The sequence below is a fragment of the Leguminivora glycinivorella genome, chromosome 15 (genome assembly GCF_023078275.1).
Source record: "Leguminivora glycinivorella isolate SPB_JAAS2020 chromosome 15, LegGlyc_1.1, whole genome shotgun sequence".
NCBI classification, from domain to species: Eukaryota; Metazoa; Arthropoda; class Insecta; order Lepidoptera; family Tortricidae; genus Leguminivora; species Leguminivora glycinivorella.
In genome coordinates this window covers 6,623,482-6,647,284 of record NC_062985.1, presented here as the reverse complement: position 1 = coordinate 6,647,284, position 23,803 = coordinate 6,623,482, and the positions used below count along the sequence as shown (strand labels likewise).

General features: G+C 38.2%; 3 protein-coding genes across 6 annotated transcripts; 2 read left to right on the top strand and 1 right to left on the bottom strand.

Annotated features, from left to right (window-relative positions):
• LOC125234056 (isoleucine--tRNA ligase, cytoplasmic) lies at positions 1-5,815 on the bottom strand. Its single transcript, XM_048140233.1, has 4 exons — positions 5,574-5,815; positions 5,352-5,457; positions 3,496-3,697; positions 1-3,315 (listed from the first exon to the last, which is right to left on the bottom strand). Exons 1-4 carry the CDS (start codon positions 5,699-5,701, stop codon positions 113-115), a joined length of 3,639 nt encoding a protein of 1,212 aa, XP_047996190.1. The 5' UTR covers positions 5,702-5,815; the 3' UTR covers positions 1-112.
• A 140-nt stretch (positions 5,816-5,955) lies between these two features.
• LOC125234059 (COMM domain-containing protein 10-like) lies at positions 5,956-7,183 on the top strand. Its single transcript, XM_048140238.1, has 2 exons — positions 5,956-6,111; positions 6,382-7,183. The coding sequence occupies exons 1-2, from the start codon at positions 6,080-6,082 to the stop codon at positions 6,929-6,931; spliced, it is 582 nt and encodes a 193-aa protein (XP_047996195.1). The 5' UTR covers positions 5,956-6,079; the 3' UTR covers positions 6,932-7,183.
• Positions 7,184-8,011: 828 nt separating this feature from the next.
• On the top strand, positions 8,012-21,168 carry LOC125234058 (E3 ubiquitin-protein ligase ariadne-1-like). 4 transcript variants are annotated; one of them, XM_048140235.1, is made up of 12 exons: positions 8,012-8,379; positions 11,208-11,360; positions 11,790-11,858; positions 12,660-12,746; positions 13,235-13,363; positions 14,063-14,233; positions 14,867-15,063; positions 15,429-15,618; positions 16,199-16,425; positions 17,032-17,109; positions 20,840-20,893; positions 21,010-21,168. In XM_048140235.1, the coding sequence occupies exons 1-11, from the start codon at positions 8,176-8,178 to the stop codon at positions 20,880-20,882; spliced, it is 1,548 nt and encodes a 515-aa protein (XP_047996192.1). In that variant the 5' UTR covers positions 8,012-8,175; the 3' UTR covers positions 20,883-20,893; positions 21,010-21,168. The 4 variants fall into 4 exon arrangements, with proteins under 4 accessions (XP_047996192.1, XP_047996191.1, XP_047996194.1 ...); XM_048140234.1 differs by having other exon boundaries at positions 11,778-11,858; XM_048140237.1 differs by lacking the exons at positions 20,840-20,893; positions 21,010-21,168 and having other exon boundaries at positions 8,014-8,379; positions 17,032-19,647.
• Positions 21,169-23,803: the final 2,635 nt, after the last annotated feature.

Here is a 23,803-nt window from a genome sequence, read left to right as displayed (position 1 = left end):
TTGTGGTAGTTGAATTTATTAAATAAATAATGTCCTTACTGTAAAAAGCTACAACTACACAAAACAATACTGTAGTAAGTAGCAGGAAGTAACAAGAGACAGAACAGAGAAATCACTTTAACAACTTACTATCTATATTTTTCACCGAAATACCAAGATATTCTGACGCAAACTTGAGTGCACTCTCCTTGTTTAAGGTGATCTTTCCATGAGGGTTTTCCAGGAATATGGTGACCGCTTTGCTACCATTAGCAACGTTCACGAACTTGCAGAATGGACTAGAAGCTGATTCATTCGCCTTAGGTTTCGCTATAGACACAACAATAGTTTTAGCGTTTAAGTTATTTGTACTCTTCACCTCCGCACCATCGCACCATAGAGTGAATTTCATACCATACAACCCGAAAAGTACTTCAACTTCATGGTGCAGATTTTTCAGACTTATGTATTTGTTGTCTTTGTCGGTAAGGATTATGCTAGCCTGATTGCCGTTGGCGCCAAATCTTGGGGTCAAACCTTGTAAGGTAATATTAGCCCACGGTTTCAGGGGCAGTTCTACCTCCTTTCGCCAAGTAATAACCAACTCCAACTGTGAGCCCTTCAGCTCTTGCGTTTCCCGAGTGATGACAGGTTTCGATGGTGTTAATTGGTCTAGAGTGATCATCGGAGCCTTTACTGTAGTTTCTATGAGTTCTCTGTGCGAGTTTATGATACGGGCGATATCGCTCGTCTTACTGACGGCGTAGTAAATATTAACTTCGTCGGTGGGTACGAGATGAGCCTTCTTCCTCAATTTCTGTACCCTGTTTATAACCTCCCTTGCAAAGCCTTCGTCAAGCATGTCTTGGTCTGGAGTGACGTTCAATAGAATAAGCACGTCGTTGTCGCTATGCGCTTCGTATTGGTCATTACCTGTGGCTTGGAAAATTATACGAACTTCAGAAACGTCAATGCGTTGGCCAACGATCTCGACAAAACCGTCGACAATCAGTTTTTCGCATTGCTTATTGTTCAAGTTCTTCAGGCCCTGCGTAACGGCCTTGAAGTCGCCCTTCAGACGCGCTCCGAGCAGCTTGTGGTCGGGCTCGGCTTTCAGTGTAATTCCGAATTTTTCCTTGTCACTTGTCAGCTGCAAGTTCTTCACATTCATCTCTTCCAGAACGTAGGTGTTCAACGACTTTACGTCATCAAGGTATGATTGGTCGCGATGGATAACAATCATTTCTGGCAGCGGATATTTGATGGGAATAGTTTTGCGATCTCTAAGAACTCGACCCAATTCAATCACGGCCTGCATTCTTTGTACTGCTCTCTCGATATTTGTGTCTATCAATTCAGACTTTGGTTCTGGAATCATGTTGAAATGTACGCTTTCCAAGGAATCTCCTGGCAGAAGTTGGCGCAACGTCTTGTACATTAGCTCAGTCAGGAAGGGAGTGTAAGGAGCCATGACTCTGATCATGTCGAACAATACCCCAAACAGCGTATCCAAAGCAGCCTGGCAATCTTTAACTCCAAAGTCTCCCTTTAGCCTCTTTCTGTTCATGCGCACGTACCAGTTTGTGAGATGATCGATGAATTTGGTCAGCCTGGGAACAACAGTGTACAGCTTGTAGGCTGCCATTTCTGTCTTGACAAAAGCAATCAAGGACTGGGTGAAAGAGGTAATCCATTTATCCATAACATTCTCTTTGACATTTTTCTCATTAAACTTGTAGTCTACTTTTTCTTCTTGCATGATTCTCTCTACATTCTGCATCAAAAACCTAAATGCATTATACCAAGGGAGGAACACGTCTTTAATGACGTCTCTGACACCCTCTTCTTTAAATCGCAGGTTTTCTGCTCTCACTACTGGGGAGTTCACCAGATATAGCCTCAATGCATCGGCACCATATTTTTTAACAATCTCTAATGGATCAGGATAGTTCTTTTTGCTCTTTGACATCTTTTGTCCGTCAGCTGCTAGGATAAGGCCATTGGCTATCAAGTTTTTGAATGGTGGCTTCTTGAAAAGAGCAGTCGACAAGACAATGAGAGTGTAAAACCATCCTCTCGTTTGATCTATTCCTTCAGCAATAAAGTTGGCGGGAAACTTTTCCTCAAAATCCTTTACATTCTCAAAGGGATAGTGGCATTGGGCGTAAGGCATAGATCCCGACTCAAACCAGCAATCAAAAACTTCGGTCACCCTTTTAAGTGGTGGGTGGCCGGGTCTAGCCGACGGAATCTCCAGGTGATCAATACTTTCTCTATGTAAATCAGTTATTTCTTTTCCCGTTAAAGCGCTGAGCTCAGCAATGCTGCCGACACAGACGATCTCTTGTTTATCAGGAGATATCCACAGTGGAATGGGAGTTCCCCAGAATCTGTTACGGCTGATAGCCCAGTCGCGTGCATCTTTAAGCCAATTTCCGAATCTCTTATCTTTCACATGTTCTGGGACCCAGTAGGTAGCTTCGGCAGATTTTAAAAGGTCTTGATTCATTTGCTCAACTCTTACAAACCAAGATGGCACAGCTTTGTATATGAGAGGTGTGTCAGAACGCCAACAGAATGGGTAATTATGCTTTACCTGCCCCAGTTGCACCAGGCGGTTCCTTGCTTTAAGATTTGCAATGATATTTTTATCAGCATCTTTAACATACTGACCGAGGAACTCTTTCACGGGTTCTGTGAACTTCCCACTTGCATCAACGGGGCATATCATTTCCTGATCTTTTGTTATGACGCCTGCCGCCACGCAAACTCTGAAATCGTCTTCTCCGAAGTATGGAGCTTGGTGTACAATGCCAGTACCAGAATCCTCGGTAACGTACCCATCTGTCAGCACTTGGAAAGCATTGGGGCACTTCTCAACAAAGTAGTCGAACATGGGTGTATATTTTAAACCTTTTAGTTTGCTACCTGGAATTTTTTCAAGAATGGTGAAGTCATCTACATTCTTGAATATCACTGGAAAACGTTGTTCCAAAAGCACATAGCAATTTCCCGTGCTTTTTTCTTGTACTTTCACATATGTGAATTTAGGGTTCACACAAAGAGCCAAGTTACTTGGAAGTGTCCAAGGAGTTGTGGTCCAAGCCAACAAGGAGAAGCCTTGACTGGTCGGAAAAGAGACCACAACAGCAGGATCTAAGACATCTTTGTAATTCTGTCCAGATTCAAAATTAGACAGTGGTGTGGAGCAGGCTGTGGAAAATGGCATCACTTTTACTCCCTGGTACACTAAACCTTTGTTATAAAGTTCCTTGAAAACCCACCAAATGGATTCCATATACCATGGGTACAGTGTTTTGTAGTCATTTTTGAAATCTGCAACAAGAAAAAAAGTCATTGAGCAAGTTAGTAATCACTTTTAAAACAAAAGTCACTGAAGAGACCAGTCAACTCCAATGAGTTCTAAATTTCCCTTATGGGTTAGAAACACAGATGGTATTTGCTTGCCCTAAAACATATGCTTGCTTATTTTTTAAAGACACCTCAGGTTATTACCTATCCACCTCCCCATTCGCGTGATGATGTTCTCCCAATCAGTAGAGTATCTCATGACAATTTTGCGGCACTCAGCATTGTACTTATCAATGCCCATTTTCTCCACATCGCTTGGTCCCTTGATGCCAAGCGTCTTGTCAATTTCATACTCAACGGGCAAGCCATGGCAATCCCAACCAAAGCGCCTCTCTACATGGTAGCCCTGAAATATGTTTTACAAAATAATAATTAGTAATTAAACATTCATAATATTTTATTTCTTACTTTGTAATTTAAATTATAAGGGTCCACTGAAAGTCAGCATTATGCATTGTTGTAAGTAAGTACTTCAATAGAATAAAATAGATACATGCTTTAGTATCTTTTTTGGGACAAGAAATTGCAAATGTTCAACCTTGTTGTTGTTTTGTTTATATTTTGTGTTGTGTCTAATAAATTATAATGATTTCATTACAACTGAATATTTAAGTTCTATAATTTGGAAAGGTACAGAAAAAGGATAAAAATTGCAATGACACTCATAATTCCATAATTGAATGAATTAATAGGAAATTAATTCTTGCTTATTGCAAACACTGCAATAAAAATTGTGAAAGATCATAATTTTCATAAAAAAAATTATGCAATAAAAAGTTACTTTCAATAAATTAGGCTTAACCATATAATAAATACATGAGATAAGTAACTCAATACCAAAGTAACTTGTAAACAAAGGGTGATAACTGGTAATAACTGATAATATGATAAAATAATACCCAGACATTATTAATTGACTAGGTGGAACTTTAATATACCTTAATTTCAAGTACAATTTTATGTTGACTGTTAATATATGATGCTGTTGCTGTATAAAGTACAGTGCTATAAATTATGTGTGACAAGAAAGGAACAGGTGGGGCAGAAAATAGTACATTACGATACAAGTGCGAAAAAAAGGATGTTGGAAAAGAGTGGCGATAAATTAAAACACGATTGAAGGGAGTGTTTTAAATAGACATGAATTACGTTTTTCAGTATAGATGGCCCTGCGAAGTTTCGACCTGGCATATAATGAACCACTTTGAGGTCCAGTACAGATGGTGTTTTTTTTACGCACTAGTGCGAGAAGTGGTTCATTATATGCCAGGGCGAAACTTCGGAGGGTCATCTGTACTGAAACTCGTTGTACAATACACGTGTGAAAAAGAAATTCGAAACTCGTGTCGATTGAAAACACTCCCTTCGGTTGTGTTTTAATTTATCGCCACTCGTTTCGAACTTCCTTTTTTACGCACTTGTATCGTAATGTACTATTTCACTTATTTGGTTAAGTAAAACCTTCAAACTCTTAAATTTCATGTATTTTTATAGGATCAATAAAGTACTACTGTTGGAAAATTTTAAAAGTTTTCATACATAGTTTCAACTGTTGTGCTCTAAAGCATCTCGCTGCTGTACAACTTTATATTTACTCATAGAGACAATACTCACAACCCCAATCACAATTATAGTACCTATTTTCCACTGGGAAACTTATCCCAGTTAAAAAAAAATATAGTTTATTTTGTTTTATTACAGAGTTTTCATGGTTTATTCCTGTCTCCAACATCAATAAAATATGCATTTTGTCATGTGATCTACATATGCCATCAATTTTTTTCTGAATATATTTATTTTGTACAGTCTGACCGAAAGTAGAATCTATAAGTGGGTCAGACATGTCTTCTAAGATTTAACTCACACTAAAAATTAAATTTAGAAGTTCCTCTTCTGGTAGTGGCAATGATTTGAACATGTAGAGCATTCTGAGTTTAGTATGAAAAAATAAATCCTGCTATAAGTAACTGAAAACCACTGATAGGGTATTCAAGGATTACCTGTTGATGAGCATATCGGGTGACTACGTCTTTGATAGTGCCAGCAAGGATGTGGCCGTAGTGGGGTAGACCGGTGGCGAAAGGCGGCCCATCGTAAAAAGAGTATCTATAACGTAAAAATATTAATTACCAATTAGGTTTGGAATACAATGTAGTTGTGTTTCAATTATTAGCAAGTTTTATTAGTTTAGGCTACAGGCTGTTCTCCATAACCTTACTCACCGAGGTTTATTTTTCGACTGCTTCAGGCAACTTTCAAAAGCATTGATATCTTTCCAGAATTGTAGGATTGTTTCCTCTTCCTTTGGGAAATCAATGTTCTCAGGGACTCTTATTGCTTTTTGCGACATGATGAAATCCAGGTTTTGCTTATTTCATCATACTTTTCTACCCCTTCCTGAGATTTTCCTCTTACGGACATATGCGGAAAGGTATGAAATTTGACAATGACAAACGCGACACGCCGTGCCAGTGTGGCAGAATGATGGCATCTGTCATCTTGACAATTTGTAGATGTATTTTTCTAATTTATGAGGGGTTCCGTAATTTTGATGGTCATATGGAACCCTTATTTCTACTTGCCAACTGTGTAAACAAAGCATAGCATAAGTCAAACTGAACACATGACATTGACATGTATTTACTCATAGAATATACAAAGCAAAATAATAATAATAAAGTTAATTTATCAAACAAATCGAGCGTTAGGCATTAAAATAGTACATAGAATGGAGTGCCAGTGGTTGAAATTATCGGCTAGGTAAGGAGGTTCTAAACTTTTAATCGGAAACGTAATCAAAGTTATTAGCTTCCGAGCTGTCCATCCGAATGGCCATTTTGTTAACGGACCTACGTAATTGTACGGGTCTACATTCAGTATCACAGAATTCACAGATATAACGCATATCGTTAAATGTTTTTCGTGGGATATGTTCATGTCAATAGTGTCATTAGTATAACTTGTACTAACATATAAGAAAGTGTAAAATAAGTAATGTGATGCCTTATTATTTTGTTTTCATGATTACAGCTTTAGCAAAGGAATTGCTGTCGTTAATCAGCTCGACACTTCAAAATTCGAGCAGTTCCTTCGAAGAATTGTTACTAAGTTGAAAGTTCAAGATGCTGAGATATTCACTGAGGAAGAGCAACAGAAACTGCAGAAAATATTCAATGTAACTGACGAACAACTCTTGCTGGCAATTAAAACACTGCTTTATGTATTTAAGAGACTATTAAAGTTTGTGTTCATGCCTAAAAATTTGAAGAATGATTTAGAGACAATGGGATTTTTAAATGATAAAGCTGAAATAATTTTGAAAACATGGTCTGTCGAAACTAAAACAATGGTTAATGAATTAGACACGGAAACCCAAAAGCACTTGGAGACTCTAAACTTTTCATGGAGAGTTAATGCAGAGTTAAGTTCAGATTATCACAAGAAAAGTAAAGTTCCAAAGGCTTACTTGAGTTTTAGTAGTGGTGAAAATGAAACAGAAATAGAATTTACACATCCAGAGCTATACTCAATGTTTCTTCAGTTTGAATCTATTCAAAATGAATTGGATAATTTAGTTTAATAAAATAGGTAATAGGTATGGTTAGTGCACTAGTTTGCTTCCATTGACAAAAGTTGAAGGTAAAATGTTTGTCGCACTTATTACAAGTCTTATTAATTAAGGATATGTACATAAAAAATATATTATATTTTAAAGGACAAAAAGTATAGTAATTGGATGCTTATTATAGTACAATGATCCTACCTATCTTAATTAGTTTTTAGTCCACTATTTTGATTTTTGCTTTTGTTGATAATAAATTAAATTCTGTAAGTTGTTTTTCTTTATAACGATATTTCATGGCTTAGGTTATCACGTGTGGTCAGGCATTATACTACTAATAAAACTTGTAAGTTATTAATCTTACAAGTTTCATATAAGTTTGCGTAAAAGAAAATTTCCGAAGAGAGAGAGGAAGACTACTGTCAGAGATCAGAGAGAGAGAGAGAAAGGCGTAGTCGACCGTCGACCAATGGGTAAAGTCGACCCACCCCCGAAAGTACACTATCTTATGCTAAAGAAAAGGATGCATATAGTTTTCTTTGTTCTTATTTACTGACAGAGTATATATATACTCTGTCAACCAAGTCTGGCAGTAAATAAGAATAAAGAAAACTATATGCATCCTTTTCTTTAGGGTGCTAGAGAAAAGGTTATCTATAGTTTTCTTAGTTCTTATTTACTGACAGACTTGTTTGACAGAATATAATTATGATCATAGGTCTGTATGCCCCCCATTTTCTCCAACGTGAAGAAAATGGACGGCATGTTTCCTATGATCATATTTCTATGATAGTGGACTTTCGGCTTTATAATATTATACTGCTTTTTGGCACGGTTCGATGCCTGAGCAATCGTATGGAAAATTGTTGTTGTTGCCGCAAAAACGTCTGCAAAAGACGCAACTTATGTTAGAGCAGACAATTCGCGTCCGATACGTCCGTTTATTATAGTTTTTTTTTCAACTCAGTTTTAAAACCTCCCATTCACACTCCTGCCTTTCAGTCCGCCTCTCAAGACAGCCGAGGACAATCGTGTAAACACTTTTTAAAATGCCATAGACAAAATGATACAACGCCAAAAAAAAAAGTGACGTCATAGACGAGACTAGTATTCACATACGTCAGAGGTTTTGGCAGCCCGTAGGTGAACTATTTTCTTCATTGTTGACCTTTCCTAAATCTTAGGTGTAATTATTTCATCATTAGAAGTGCTTTAGCTTTACCGTTTATATCAAGTGTAGATATTTTGACAAAGCCTCAACGATGGACTCGGAAGACGATACAAAGGATGATGTGGATTCTGGGAACGAATCGAGCGGAGACGATGTCGACTTTGTAATGGACGAGACCCACAGTACAAGGGAACGGCAGGTGGAGCTGGATGAATATCCATACGAGGTGCTATCTACAGAGGAAATCGTCCAACACATGGTTGATTGCATCAAAGAAGTGAACACAGTCGTCGAGGTCAGTATGTTAGTGATAAACAATGGGGCGATTGAATGAGGTTACTCGTCCACTAGACTGCCACAACAGGATCTTTTGTGTTGCCCTTACACTTAGTTGCACTTCTTCTGACGATATTTCTGTCCATCATCTATAGTTATATGGTTCTAAATTTCCTTTGTCTAACAGAGAAAACTGATGGCCTATAAACCTAATTTCTTCTTATTGGTAGAAATAAATTGTTCTACTTTTTTGGACAAGTGCACAATGATTACCTGTGGGAATTCCCCACCAGAGATTTAGTTCATGTGTAAGGAATTTAGCTGGAGTAGGTATATGACTCATTTTGTTATTCTGAGTAATCAACATTGTGATGCTTATTTCTCTTTGGCATTTCTACTGATAATTATCTTGTCTATGATATTTATTAGTCTCTTCTTTCATTATCATTTATTTTGAGAAGTTTTTCTGCTTGATAACAATTTGTTTTTTTCTTGTTGAGCTGATGAAGTAAAAAATAGAAGAATTGATTACTTGATTTAAGTAGTTTGTAAATTAATTATCCAAGTCAGGGCACAAAAGGTAGACTGAGTTGTTATCTCATACCGAAGTGCATAATGTGGATTCAGATTTAATAATTATTAAGATAAAACCAACAATATTATTAATTTAAAAACATTGCACTACAATGAATAAGAACATTTTGTAATTTTTTGGATTTGTGGAAAAAAACCCACTTAGTAAATATCTTCTTATCAATATTTTATTCTTCAAAAACATTTTTAGTAATCATTGTGATGTAAATGGCTATGAGGCTTGAATTTTATATTTTGACATTGAAGGATTAATCAATTCTACCAAGCTCAGGTGGTGACATTATAAAAAAAAAATAGAATGTCAAGTAAATTACTTTTGCTTTTTATTATTACCTATGTATTTTGCCTATCTTGCTTAATATTATGAACAGTGATCGGTTTTTTGGATTCACCCTCGCGGGATATCAAGTAGAAAAGTTAATATTGATACGACAAAATTATCTCTAAGGAACTTTTTACTCTTACATGGCAACTAGTTGAGACAAAAACTTCTATTCTTTTCCTAATCTCTACACTCTATTAAGCAAAATATATTAGAACCTCCACAAAGTATTACCTTACATCTATCATGATACTTATGTATTATTTTTAGTTTAAGTTTATAATGTTAATGTTGTTGCTTTATATTTTTGGTTGAGCAATAGAACCATTTGGCATTGTGGACATTGTACATATTTTTTTGCCTTTTCTAACAAGATTAAGCCTGGATTCCCGGGGCATATCCATACTAACATTATGATTGAGGTCGTTCACCCCATGTCGAATCCAAAAAACCGATCACTGATTATGAAACATGTTGTAGCCATTTTTACGACTGTTGAAAAAAGTTGGAAAATAAGTAAATATTTTCTATTCATTTATTGAGTATACTCACAATACATTTTCTTAGGATATGAAATTGACACCCAATTGATAAAGTGTGTAATAAACTAGCATCAGCCAAATACGCATTGTTGAGACTAAAGCCCCTAGTTAACTTAAAAACTTTAAAAACTGTTTATCAGCCAATTACGCATTGTTGAAACTAAAGCCCCTAGTTAACTTAAAAACTGTTTACTATGCTCATGTCCAAAGTTTACTTGCTTATGCAATTACAATCTGGGGAAATGCTGTTGATATAAATTGGGTATTGATTCTATAAAAACGCTCAATTAGAATAATGTGTGGGGTAAATTGGCACACATCTGCGAGGTCTTACTTTGTGAAGCTTAAAATAATGATGGTTGTATCACTGTTCATATACAACTCTGTGTTAGAAATTCATAACAAATCAAATACTCTACTTAAGTGTTTGGATTGTCACAATTATAATACCAGGAACAAAAACAAGCTAATACTTTCATTTCTCAAATTGAAAAAATGCCAAAAACAGGGAATTTTTATAAAAATAAAAGCCCTTTAAGGGACCGGCCACACTTAAGAGACGCATGCCCCCAGGCGGCGTGGCGCGCGCCGCGCCGCCTGGGGGCGCGTCTTACGTCCTTCCTATACAAAATGTACTGAGGAGACGTTTTTTGAATTACATTCAGGCGGCGTGGCGGAGACGTCCGTTGCGCGCCCCGAGACACGCGACGCTTAAGTGGGAACGCTGCCTAATAGATTGCCCACAAATGCGACAGATTTGTCTTTTAACTTTAAAAGCACAGTAAAGACATTTTCCAAAACCATGACTTTTTTATTATTATAAATGGGCTTACTCTTGGCCACAGACTAGCCAAAGGCAAAGACGTGGCCTACGATGGAGTGAGCTCGCCCAGAGGATGCCTGTTCACTCTTGATTTGAAGGTTGCCGGGTTATATCAGCTCAGAAATATAGCCGCCGGCAAGGAATTCCACTCCTTGGCAGTGCGCATAAGAAAAGAAGAAGCAAAGCGCACTTCTATTCGATTAATTATTTATATTCATGTATCATTGAAAAATAATGTAATTGACAATATTTGTAATTAATAATAATCTATTATTTATTACAATTAATATTAAGCTTACTTACTTACATAGTAAAATGTTATTAAAATATTGTAAAATGCTGACTTCGGATGGCCATCTGTACTAATAACGTCGTACGATACACGTGCGAAAAGGAAATTCGTAACTCGTGTCGATTAAAACACTCCCTTCGGTCATGTTTTAATTTGTCACCACTCGTTTCGAACTTCCTTTTTTTTCACACTTATATCGTAATAAACAATTTTATATCAGCTGACTTGAGATGTATTTGAAATGAAACTGTCACATGGTGCATTAATTTTGCAGATCCCAGCTACAACCACCCGCATACTGCTAAATCACTTCAAATGGGACAAAGAAAAGCTCATGGAACGTTTCTACGACGGCGACCAGGATCAATTGTTTTCCGAGGCTAGAGTCATAAATCCATTTAGAAAACCTGTTATACAGAGGCCAAAGGTATTCATTTATAATTATACTTTACATTAAGAATTTGTATTGTATTTGTATAGCTTTTTGAGATATTTCTTGTAAAATTATTTTTTGTGGGGAATAGACTTCTATTGGGTAAGAATGGCTAAAGGTAGCTCGAGGTGAGGTGACTTGCTTTGACTGTCATCTCAACCAAAAAGTTTATATCATGCCAGTCTTCCTTACATACAACTGTCCTGTGTATAGTGTGTCGAAATCGTAAAAATCCATCGATTCATGTTTATTTAGCCTAGTTAAATAGTGCTATATTTTGCATTTTTATTTATCTCACAACCAAGCATAATAAAAGAAATAATTGCTGTCTGTGCAATATATTTTACATGAACTAGTTTTATAACTTTTTGTAATCATTTAACATATTGTGACTATGCAAATTTGATTTAGACCGTGTTGCAGCTGCCCAGACGGACGTCAACATCAGGAACTGAGGAGTGTGAAATATGTTTCACAGTACTGCCAACTGCGGTGAGTATACCACATATTTCTTCCTACTCATTGTAGTCGTCTTTTCACTGTTAGTATTAACACAACTATACTCATTGACATAGTCACTCAGATACTGTTAAATCTATAAATCTTAGTGGAAATTGTCTCAGAAGAATGTAGGTCGTTATTATTCTTTAATCCAATATCTTCTATCAGTATTGCGTTCCTTTTTATAAATAAATAAATAAATATTGGGGACACCTTACACAGATCAACTTAGCCCCAAACTAACTTGTCTGTCGTTTTCCCCAATAAAAAATAAATAAATAGTAAAATTAATAAAATAAAAAATAGTAAGAACATTAAGGTCAGTGTCATATGAGGCCAATGGGTGGGTGTAGAGATCACCTAAAAGGATTCCGTTACGAATAAAAATATTAACTTTGTTTGAATAGATGTTAATAGCCAAATTTGTTATACATACCTATAATAACATTTAACTGATCTTTTCTTAAAGTGTCGTGTCAATATGAGCAAATACATGTAACTCCCAATAAACAGGTGAAGTTTAAGAAAAAAATGTACCTCAAAACACATTTTACTTGGACAGTAACTCTCTATAATACTCGATCTTCTTTGGTATGAGTCTTTATAACATTCTCCGATTTGTCCTCTAGGTGGGCTGGCCTAAGTTGATTCTACTCGTAATATATTTTATATATTTAATAACTTATTAAGGGTCATTGGACGACAATCATAATCTTAAGATAAGATCGTACTCCTTTGTCTTCCATGTTTTGATAATAATAATTAGCATTTCAACACTTTGTTTATTTCCAGATGATGACGGGTCTGGAGTGCGGCCATAGATTTTGTACACAATGCTGGTGCGAATACTTGACTACCAAAATAATGGAAGAAGGCTTAGTAAGTCATTTTGTAACTTATATTTTATAAATGTAATGCCGTAATGCTACGGAAAAATGATATTTTAAATGTTCAATGCACATTACAAAATATTATTTAACTATTCAAATGTAAACCAAATATTAGTCATTTAATTTGAGATATAAAAACGATGACGTCATAAGCTCCTGTTACTTTGTGTAGGTACAGTTGACACTAATTCTCATTCCTAATATTTTCAAGTTTAAGAAAAGCGAAAGGGAATTGATCTTAATTTAGTCAACTTGAGCAGGATCGCCAAATAAAATACAAGCAAATAATATAGTGAATTTGGATGTTAAATCAATATTAGTTTGTACTTCTGGTGCTGAAATAAGGTAATTTCATGGCACTTCATTCTTTTCTGATTGTGTTGTAATGTGTAATTAGTCTTGTCTGTGTTCATGAATAAATTATATTCTATGAGGCGCTGATTGTAGATCAGTTTGCATAATGTGTGTTTGTTACAGGGTCAAACTATAGCGTGCGCGGCGCACGCGTGCGACATTTTGGTCGACGACGCGACCGTGATGCGGCTCGTGCGCGACGCGCGCGTCAAGCTCAAGTACCAGCACATCATCACAAACAGCTTTGTGGAGGTACGTTTTAACTTCAAATTTATTTCCCTCTAATGCCATACCCCATGTACGTTGTACCACCATTTAAGAACAAAATGCTCCTGATCATATGGGGTTCCATAGGTCGTCCTGTGAAGCGGCTTCGTATAAAGTAATAGCAAGATGAGTCTAATATCTGGGCAGTTTCGCGAAAAGAATCACCAAAAATATTTTTTCTAAGGTAGCTTAATTTTATGTCTTTCCTACTCAGAATCACGAGCCCTTTCGATCTATGACAAAAAACAAGAGACAAAAAATGGTCCCACAATTTTATATTATTTTGAATACTTACCGCTTTGTAACCGCTGTTCAAAGTGTTTGAAAAATAGTAACGAAGTGGAAAAATTAAATTTGGGCCGCTTTTTTCCGCCTAGTAGGATGGAAAGTGATCGTGATTCTGAGTAGGAAAAACATTAAGTTTACCTATTTTAGAAAAAAAAAAGTTTTTGAAACCCGATTTCGCGAAAATGCCGAGGACGTACGATTTGTGCGTGTCGGGCGAGAAACGGCTTCCAGAGACCGAGCTGTTTCGCGCAGCAATTATTATCTTCACGAAGCGGTTTTGTCTGAGTGGACATGTTTATTTAACTAATTCCAGCTAATCGGTTACGTGTTTCCAGACAAATTGTAACAATTGTAACATGTACTTTAAACATGTTTTAAAGATAATATTATTTGCAGTGCAACCGGCTTCTCCGCTGGTGCCCATCGCCAGACTGCAGCAACGCGATCAAAGTAGCGTACGTGGAGGCGGCGCCCGTCACCTGCCGCTGCGGACACACCTTCTGCTTCAGCTGCGGAGAGAACTGGCACGACCCCGTGCGCTGCTCGCTGCTGCGCAAGTGGATCAAGGTACCGACACTAGTGTAGTGACGTCACGTGGAGGCGCCCGTCACCTGCCGCTGCGGACACACCTTCTGCTTCAGCTGCGGAGAGAACTGGCACGACCCCGTGCGCTGCTCGCTGCTGCGCAAGTGGATCAAGGTACCGACACTAGTGTAGTGACGTCACGTGGAGGCAAGGTACTCAGTCTTATAGGATCCTAGTATGGACGGATGGTTCGAAGTTCTCAATTTCACGATTATTTCAACGAGCGTCATTCCTGTTTATGTCAAGGGCTCTCTTTTTGGTTGATTAGTTTTACAATCCTGTAGCTGACGATCAAGGTTACGACGGGAATCAGTTTGCCTATTCCATCTCTTACTCATTTGGTTAAGGTTGGCACGACAAAATGAGTCACAGGACTCACGAGCATTCCACTTTGCTCGGTCTAGAGCAGTATCACCCCAGATTTCGCCGGCGCCAAGTTCACGGAATCTACCTCCATTTACAAACAATATTTAACATTGCCTAGCAGGACCGTCTCTATCCAGCCAGTGTAGACACTCAATTCATATTTGCCTACATGGGGCATCAATTCTCGTAGCCCTATTTTGCCCGGAATTTAGTTGTTTATCATAATATTAACAATATTTTTATTTTCAGAAATGCGACGACGATTCTGAAACATCGAACTGGATAGCGGCCAACACGAAGGAATGTCCGAAGTGCAACGTGACCATCGAAAAGGACGGCGGCTGCAACCACATGGTGTGCAAGAACCAGAACTGCAAGGCGGACTTCTGCTGGGTCTGCCTCGGGCCCTGGGAGCCGCACGGCAGCAGCTGGTACAACTGTAACAGGTGTGCATTCTGATCTCACTTGTATGTACATTATAAACCAAGGGTAAAGGCGACATATGTCGTCGCACGTGTAATCAGCACTATCTGGTGAAGACATGCCTTCGTTCGACATTTCGAGACACGTGGTATGTTGCCAAACTTGTCCAGTTCGATCGCTTCACGTATTGGTGACCAACCTTGGTAACAATCACAACACTTGTCGTGGGTATTTCTTCCCCTTGTGTGTAGCTACAATATCAATAGCAGAAGGCGGCATATCTAAGAACCAGAACCCCTACCCTACCCTACCCTGTACCTATGCTCTTAACATCCGCTCATTTCAATATTCGTGTCAAAAACCTGTCTTAACAACTATTTTTATACAGATACGACGAAGACGAAGCAAAGGCGGCCCGCGACGCCCAAGAGCGGTCGCGCGCCGCACTACAGCGGTACCTGTTCTACTGCAACCGCTACATGAACCACATGCAGTCGCTGCGCTTCGAGTCCAAGCTGTACGCCTCCGTCAAGGAGAAGATGGAGGAGATGCAGCAGCACAACATGAGCTGGATCGAGGTACCTTCATACCTACTGTCACAGAATTAGCAGCCCCGTAAGTGCGTTTTCACATTATCCGATCCGATATCGATCTTTGATTTTAGCCTTTTAAATCCTTCCAAAATCCGATATCGGATCGGATGATGTGAAAGCGCACAAGGTCCATTACATCCAGGCATGCAAGTAAATAAATGCGATAAATGATAAAACATCAGGCCGTCCCTATCGCACTATTTCTAAGTTCGATAGGGACAGCCTGATGTTTTATCATTTATCGCGCGACCATGCTTGTCTGCCAGGTCAATGTGTGAAAACTGAGAGGTTACAAATGGAGCCTCAATTTCTGATATCAACCACAAACACCTGTGTGGATATAGATTCATATTACATTATTCTCAACTCGGTTTATCGCTATTTTCAACAATGAAATTTAAAATTTCAAGTGTCTACATTTTAATCTTACATTTCAACCAGGAAAACAAAGATAATTACCATATCAAAATGCTTCGTCACATGTCTCCATCGGACTTACGGGACAGAAACGACTATTTCAGTCACTGGAAGCACATGAATTCTGACTCCAAGCCTTGTATTCCAGGTTCAATTCCTAAAGAAGGCCGTAGACATCCTCTGCCAGTGCCGGCAGACGCTCATGTACACGTACGTGTTCGCGTACTACCTGCGCAAGAACAACCAGTCCGTCATCTTCGAGGACAACCAGCGCGACCTCGAGTCCGCCACCGAGACGCTCTCCGAGTATCTGGAGAGGGAGATCACTAGCGAAAACCTGGCCGACATCAAGCAGAAGGTGCAGGATAAATATAGGTATGATTCCCTTACGTTACCTAACTATTAAACTATAGTTAGTGTTAGAACAACCAGTTAGTTAGGCATCTTGGTGCCACCGAGACGCCCTCAGAATATGGAAAGAGAGATCACTGTGGTGAGCAAAAGACCGCAACGGAGCCCAAAAATGATATAATATAAATAAATAAATAAATAAATATTGGGGACACCTTACACAGATCGACTTAGCCCCAAACTAAGCAAAGCTTGTACTATGGGTGCTAAGCGACGATATACATACTTAAATAGATAAATACATACTTATATACATAGAAAACATCCATGACAGGAACAAAATATCTGTGCTCATATCACACAAATAAATGCCCTTACCGGGATTCGAACCCAGGACCGCGGCTTAGCAGGCAGGGTCACTACCGACTGAGCCAGACCGGTCGTCGAATAAAAGTTAAGATTTAAATTGTGTGTGATAGCTATACTCGGCATCTTTCGGACGAGTAGAATGTGTACTATTTAGCTAGTCAATGGTTTAATACAAATGCGTTTGTCATTGCAGCATCTATCTGCACATGTGCTTCTTATAGGATTGTCTCACGCTATAGTAAGAATGTAATTTGTATGCAGATACTGCGAGAGCCGGCGCCGCGTGCTGCTGCTGCATGTGCACGAGGGTTACGAGCAAGACTGCTGGGACTACACAGAGTAATCATCTCACTACTAACCTCACATACAACTCACACACACAACTGTGCTGAACTCACTAAGGCGATGTGAAAAATAAGTGCTTCTAACTCTTACAGTACACAGAGAACGTTGAACAGGAAAAGCAAAGTTCTTCCTTTTTAACTGTATCTGTTTACGTACTTGTGCAAGAGAGAGGCCACGAGGGTCGGTGAAGATAGGAAGGCGTGGCGCAAGCTCTTCAAGGTCTTTTGTACCTCTGGGATGCCTTAGGACAACAACTTATACAAATGAGTTCTTGCCTTCTGAGATGGACTTTAAAGAAAGTACAGGTCTTACCTTCTTTCTTATATTATTTCTAGTTATCGGCTACTTCCCACGTCCTCTTGTGAGACAGGCGCGTGAGTTGTAATTTTCTCAGCACAGAAGTGTAAAGCTGATTCTTGGTCAAATAGAGGCCTTTGTGCCTGCAAAGATTCAACCCCTGATCCCTATTTGACAATTACTCGTCATTAACGTTTATCCACCATTATGATTTTGATTGTATTTTTTTAACAAGGAATCGGAGGACAAAATTGACAATTCATTTACCCATATTCGCCAATCATGTTTCATTTTCCATACATCTCATAACATACGGAAGATTACATTGGAATTGAAAATTACTATCTGTTGATTATCTTGCTTGAATTTTTTTCTTTAACTATTGTTTTTGTCGTTAGATGTTCAAACAATTTTTAATAAGTTTATTTTGCAAGTTTGCGATCGAAATTGTTTTTAATATTTATAATCACGTCTAAACCTAATAACACTTTAAAATAAAGAGAAACAAGATCCAACACCTTGTGTTCGTTTTAAACCTATTGTATGTAAGAATTTTATTTTTCTAATAATAGTTCACCTATGTATAAATTATATTGAAATATGTATAAAATCATTTTTTTGTATTATACGATGGTTCATATACATACATCGCTGTTGAGGGACATGTTTTGCTGATGTAAGATCTCATGTAATTTACATTTTAAATGTATATTTTCACGTGGTGAAAGATATATTTACTAATACTCTCATTTGGTACTTTTATCATTAAAACTAGTTTCTAAAGTATTGTAATGGTAAACCAACACTCGTACTGTCAGTAAGGCCATTTCATTCAAAAGTTGTATTAACGGTAATTCATATTGTTTCGTTGTAAAATTTTAAACCATTATCTTTTAGTGCAGAATTTAGACATTTGTTTTAGTCATATTTTCATTTAGTAACGATTTAAAATAATTGAAAGGACTGGAATGCAAGTTGTGTAACGTCGAAAGCTGTCTGTAACTAGGCGTGTCCACACAGAGCGAGCAGCGTCCCGAAGCACTTCGCGCGGCAAATGGCAAATTTAGACGTGAATCGGCCAAGGCAGGTTGACATATGTTGGCCATTTGCTGCGCGAGGGCATTGTTTGCTCTGTGTGGACCCGCCATTCTCTCTGCGAGAATTTCCTGCCACCCGTAAAAATGTGCACTCGATGTTCTAACGAACCAGAGTCATATCGCTTTGTTGATGTCGTATTGTTCGACTAGAATAGCTTGTAGCTAGTACCAGATACCGTTGACCAGGAAATTCCCCTTTGAATTGATGCTACTTCAAAATCTAACTTTTATTTTCGATGTTTCGTTTGACTGTGTAATAATAATTATCGTGTAAATCGTATTAGTGTAGTGTAACATTTAAAACTTCGATGATACTTATTTGATAATTGTATAATGACCTCATTTCCCTCGGGATTTAGAATAATAGCGTTTTGTTACTTTATTTTAGCTTTGGCTTGTTAATTTGAACTAAAAAAGTAGAAAACTAGCATGAAATGGCACATTATAGAGTTGCGAAGAAGAAACAAAAAATATATTTTACCAAAAATCCTATTTTTGTTATTAGAGTAATGTTTATGAATACGAATGTAAGCTGTTCGATCGAATTTTAGTTTTGGTCGCCCTTGAATAATCTTACATATAACGTACGTAGCGGTTACTAGCGGAATACAGACACGACCGGTACTGGAGCCCGCTGACTGAGGGTCGTTAAAGTAAAAGTAAGTCGCGACTAACGTTCACACTAAACGTTTGCATCTCGGGATTCGCTATTTCATACAAGTTAAGAGATAAAATCTATTTTTGAAAGTCTAGTGAATTCAAGCTTTTGTACAATAGAACTCGCGCTACATATCTGATATCTCTCATAAATATATTAAACGATTCGTGCATAAGTCGGTTGCACTGCCAGTAAACGTCTAAAGTAAATTAATGTAAAGCTTGCGTATGAGTGTTCACATAGTGAGCGCGTAGAGTAGAAGGTCCTTGCTCCGACAGCCGACATGCCAGAGTGCGCACGGTGTCGGCAGCTAAGGACCTAGTTTCGGAACACACTTGTACATATAGACGCTATATAAATATTTATATGGTTACTTGTAACTCACATTATGACAATGGTATTGATGAGCATCGTGTGTGTGACTATGTTTAAGGACACAGTTGGTTAAGTAAGAATGAATAAAATAGTAACATCGACTAACTATGTTTGTCATTTCTCTCTATCCACGATTCCACGTCTCATCCTTACTGCCCGATCACGGGGGCTAGCCGAGAAGACAATCGCACATTGACAAACTCCAAACGAAAGAAAAAACGTACTGGCCCTACCCAAGAGTGCAATCCTTGACACTCCATATCGTTTTCTAATTATCTCTCTCTATAGCTCTTCTGTATTGGGCGACAGGGCCGGCTGCGTATCGTTCGTTCTTTTGGTGTTTTCTATCAAGGATTGTCATTTTCTCTAGGCACCCATTTTCTACTTGAATACTGAACTCGACGATGTTAAATGGCTTAATTCGTATACGCCACGACTTCTTATTGACCTTGAACACTGAAATACTCTACAATTAACCCATTCAGGGCCAGCAACTCAGCTTATGAGTCATAATGGTGTGGTATTTCGGCGGTTCCGGGGCAACCTGCCGAATCCTACACCGAGTCAGACGACGCAACGGAGCCACGCTGTTACGTCGTCGCCCAAACCTAATGTTTAATTTGTATTCTTTTTTGTAATATTTATCGTTTATGTCTTGTTTTGTATTTTGTAGTTTCACAGTGCCTTAGTGTAAACTGTAATGCTGTGTTACTTTTTTGATTAAATAAATAAAAAAATAAAAAAAATAAAATAATGAAACAGTTCCGCAGGGCCGATGACTCGCATGTGAGTCCTGAATAAATTCTGATTTATTCATAAACAAAACGTAATATGACGTAATAATGTAAGTATAATTTGAGCTAACAACCATTTTCATAAGGTATATTGAAAAAAAAATTGTAAACATGTTTTTTTTAGTGAAATATTCCTTGGCCATGAATGGGTTAAATAGTTTTCCATACGAGAATGTCTTCTTAGTCATTCTTTTGCCTCCATGCCAATTTCGATATTTTAGAAGGGCATCATCAGGCATACCTACGGGTCACCCGCGGCGTCTAATGCTATGTTTGAAAATGACGGAAATGTTTGCGAACACACCATACAGATGCCATTGCCTGCCACATGCGTAACGGTCAAAACGACGAAAGCCTAATTTTATTAGAAAAATAAAGTATTTCTCTAGTACATAAATAAATATTACAGGACATTCTTACACTGTAGATTGACTGAGTCCCACAGTACAGTTTGAGTACAAATGACGTATAATCTCGAGTGCATGGTTTTTTTGTTGTCGCAGGGACGCTCTGGCCCCGTCACCCACGAGACCAAGTAAAGCTTAGTGGAGACACTGGTGAGTTATCAGAAAATACTATGTTAGACTAGTAGTAGAATCCCTTCAACTAGTTATTCGAAACAAGTGCCTTTACGAGTAAGATTGTCGTCAATAAATATAATTTAATATTTCAGGCGAAAGGAGCAAGGTGTTTGGAGTATTTTTAAATCGTACAAGTGAATAAAGACTAATGTATAATTAAATATTAGGACATATAATAGCTAACGAGGTATTAGTTAAGAGTTCCTCACGTTTCATGAAATTCTGTATTTTTTTATATGTGTAGGACATATGGTTTATAAATAATAAATAAAAAACCTGCATAAAAATAGACAATGACGTTTGATTATGTTATGAATAAAATCAAGAATTTCATACAAATAGACAATAACGTTGGCAGATTATAGATATTACTAGGGTCAATAGGTAGTTACTAGCTGACTTGGACGTTGGACATGGATATTGTCAAGATAAAGATTTTTTGTCCTATAAGAAAGTCTAACTTCGCGCCTTTTTCTTACTAACAAAACGAGTATCAAAACCCAATTCAAATTTTAACATTTGATTTGAGTTGAATTGGTTTTGACACGCCCTTGAGGATACTCTTGCAAATCACGGCATAAAAAGGGACATTATGTATATAGGGCTATATCTTGTACCTGGAGCCCAATTCAGATTCATTAATTGTGGTGGTGGTAGTGAGTATAGGTGTAGTGGGAATTTATTTATCACGTGGATGGGTGCATGAGGTGCATCAGCAGCCGAAGTGTCAATCGTTGACGCTGCGTGGTGAAAGGTAACTACGAGTAGATTAGTCGCGCCAATACGGAAGATAAGCTACGAAGCATACGCGATGTGAGGTTGGCTAGGTACCCTGAAGCGCTACGTCGTAATTAACTTCTGCTGGCCTAGCCGTATGGCAATCGTCGACGCCAGACGCCGACAGAAATGCAGTCTCGCTCTGTCGCTCCAATACGCAAAAGCGATTGAGATAGATACACATAACTAGGTATTATATTCTACGAAACAGATATTATCGCTAGCAGAGATTAATAATAAGTTATGTCGCGAGTGTTTGTGCATTTGGCTAGGTACCCTGACGCTAAGAGGCGTAGCTTCTACTTGTAATGATACGCTACTAAAATCGGATGTAATAATTTTTGGATCAAATTTATATCTAAACAGTGAATAAACGGTCCGTGGGGTGGCGGTGGGCGCGGGCTCTGCAGAGAACTGGGCAGGCGGTTGAGGGAGTCAACGGGGGACCCTCGCGCGGGCAGTTTTCTCGCGCAAAAGATTGCAATCGCAATACAGCGCGGGAATGCTGCCAGCGTGATGGGTACCTTGCCACGTGGGCAAGGTTTATTATCTTAGGTTTTATTTTTAGGTAGTTTTAGTTTATTATTTTAAGTTTTATTTTTAGGTAGTTTTAGTTTATTTCTTTAAGTTTTATTTTGTAAGTAGGTTATGTTCATAAACGATTGTTTTTTTTATTTAAATATGTATTGATGTGATATCATGATATTAAATTTACAATCTTTGTGAATAACTAATATTAGAATGTGGGTGATAGGTAGTTTTGATTTTTTCGATATCATTTGCCTTTAGTTTGAGGAGATTTTGACCAAACTATTAACGATAGGTATTTGACAGGTACTTAGTTCAATAAAACTTCAATTTAAAGCAGTCAAGTTCTATATTTCATCGTTTACTTAATTTATTTTGTACAAACTTCAACAATATATATAATAAATACTCAAGTAAACCTCTATCATTCAGCAAACTGAACTCACTTTTTTGTCATATATTTAAAGAAATAATACAATGATATTATAACTTATTGTCCTAAACTTAATTAAACACAACTTCTTTGTGCAAATATGCCTAATAGTAAAACGTTTGGTTTGACCAACACAAGAGATGTTAAAGACCGTTCGTCGTATATAACAAGAAGTGAACGAAACGGGTCAAAGGAACTGAAGAACCAATTGAACGAATGAGCGGGTCAGGCGGGCGCGGGGGCGGCGGGGAAGCGCCGGCGCCGCGCCCTCCCCTCGGTACGTGCTCGTCAAGTACCGGTCATTGCAAAACATGTGAAAAACGGTAAGCATCTCTTTACAACACACTGACTCTTTAAACTGCAACACGTAGATTGTCTTGCCATTCAGTTTTCACATTTTATTAAAACGAATTGAAAACAACCGACACACAACTATTCGGTGACTTGTTCCATAATGAAAAGCGAAAACTTTCGTCGAGCACACGTTTACGTTTATTGCTTCAAGCTTATTTACGTAACGCAGCCTTATTCGCTGATTCCATACTTAGGTAGGTATTATGAAAAATATGTGTTGCGACGTGCGTTTTGGGATCTACCCGGCGATAAGCTCTCAATATTTACAGATTTGTAAAAAATTGACAACTTCCAAAGTTTAATTATAAATGAATTACGATAGTTCTTCACGGTATAGTGGCCCCGCAGACATCTGCGGCGGCGACACTGGCGAGCGACAGGTCGCTACAGAGGTGTCGTTTGAAAAACAATACATACTCAATATTATCTACCTTACTCGGTAAGGGACGTTCGATCTCTTAGGTATTATCAATAAATCTTATTTGCTAGTTAAGGTGACTCTTTCAGTTAGCCGAATCGGTGGGTAGTCTGGGTTAGCGTTCTGTTTCGTTAGTCGAAGATCGTGACAGCATTGAATGTAAATCGCGAGAGCAATACTCATGGAAGCAGTACCGGCCCGCTGGAGTCGTCGTGGAGAGGGCGCGGGCGCGCGGGCCGGGGAAGCGGCCCGGGCGCCGCCGCCGCAGCTAATGTAATCCGGGGAAAGGAAATTACATTAACTAGGTACTACATGGAAAGTGCGCGTTACATAAAATGGCTCGATTCCTATGATGCGTACTGAATTAGGACGGAAG

Coding starts and splice junctions, on each gene's coding strand:
- LOC125234056 (XM_048140233.1), bottom strand. CDS start 5,701: ATGTCGCAAAAAGCAATAAGAGTCCCTGAGAACATTGATTTCCCAAAG. Junction 3,698..5,351: donor CCCGATATGCTCATCAACAG/GTAATCCTTGAA, acceptor AACATATTTCAG/GGCTACCATGTAGAGAGGCG. Junction 3,316..3,495: donor GCGAATGGGGAGGTGGATAG/GTAATAACCTGA, acceptor TTCTTGTTGCAG/ATTTCAAAAATGACTACAAA.
- LOC125234059 (XM_048140238.1), top strand. CDS start 6,080: ATGGAGTGCCAGTGGTTGAAATTATCGGCTAG. Junction 6,112..6,381: donor TGGTTGAAATTATCGGCTAG/GTAAGGAGGTTC, acceptor TCATGATTACAG/CTTTAGCAAAGGAATTGCTG.
- LOC125234058 (XM_048140234.1), top strand. CDS start 8,176: ATGGACTCGGAAGACGATACAAAGGATGATGTGGATTCTGGGAACGAA. Junction 12,747..13,234: donor AAATAATGGAAGAAGGCTTA/GTAAGTCATTTT, acceptor TGTTTGTTACAG/GGTCAAACTATAGCGTGCGC. Junction 15,064..15,428: donor AGCTGGTACAACTGTAACAG/GTGTGCATTCTG, acceptor ATTTTTATACAG/ATACGACGAAGACGAAGCAA.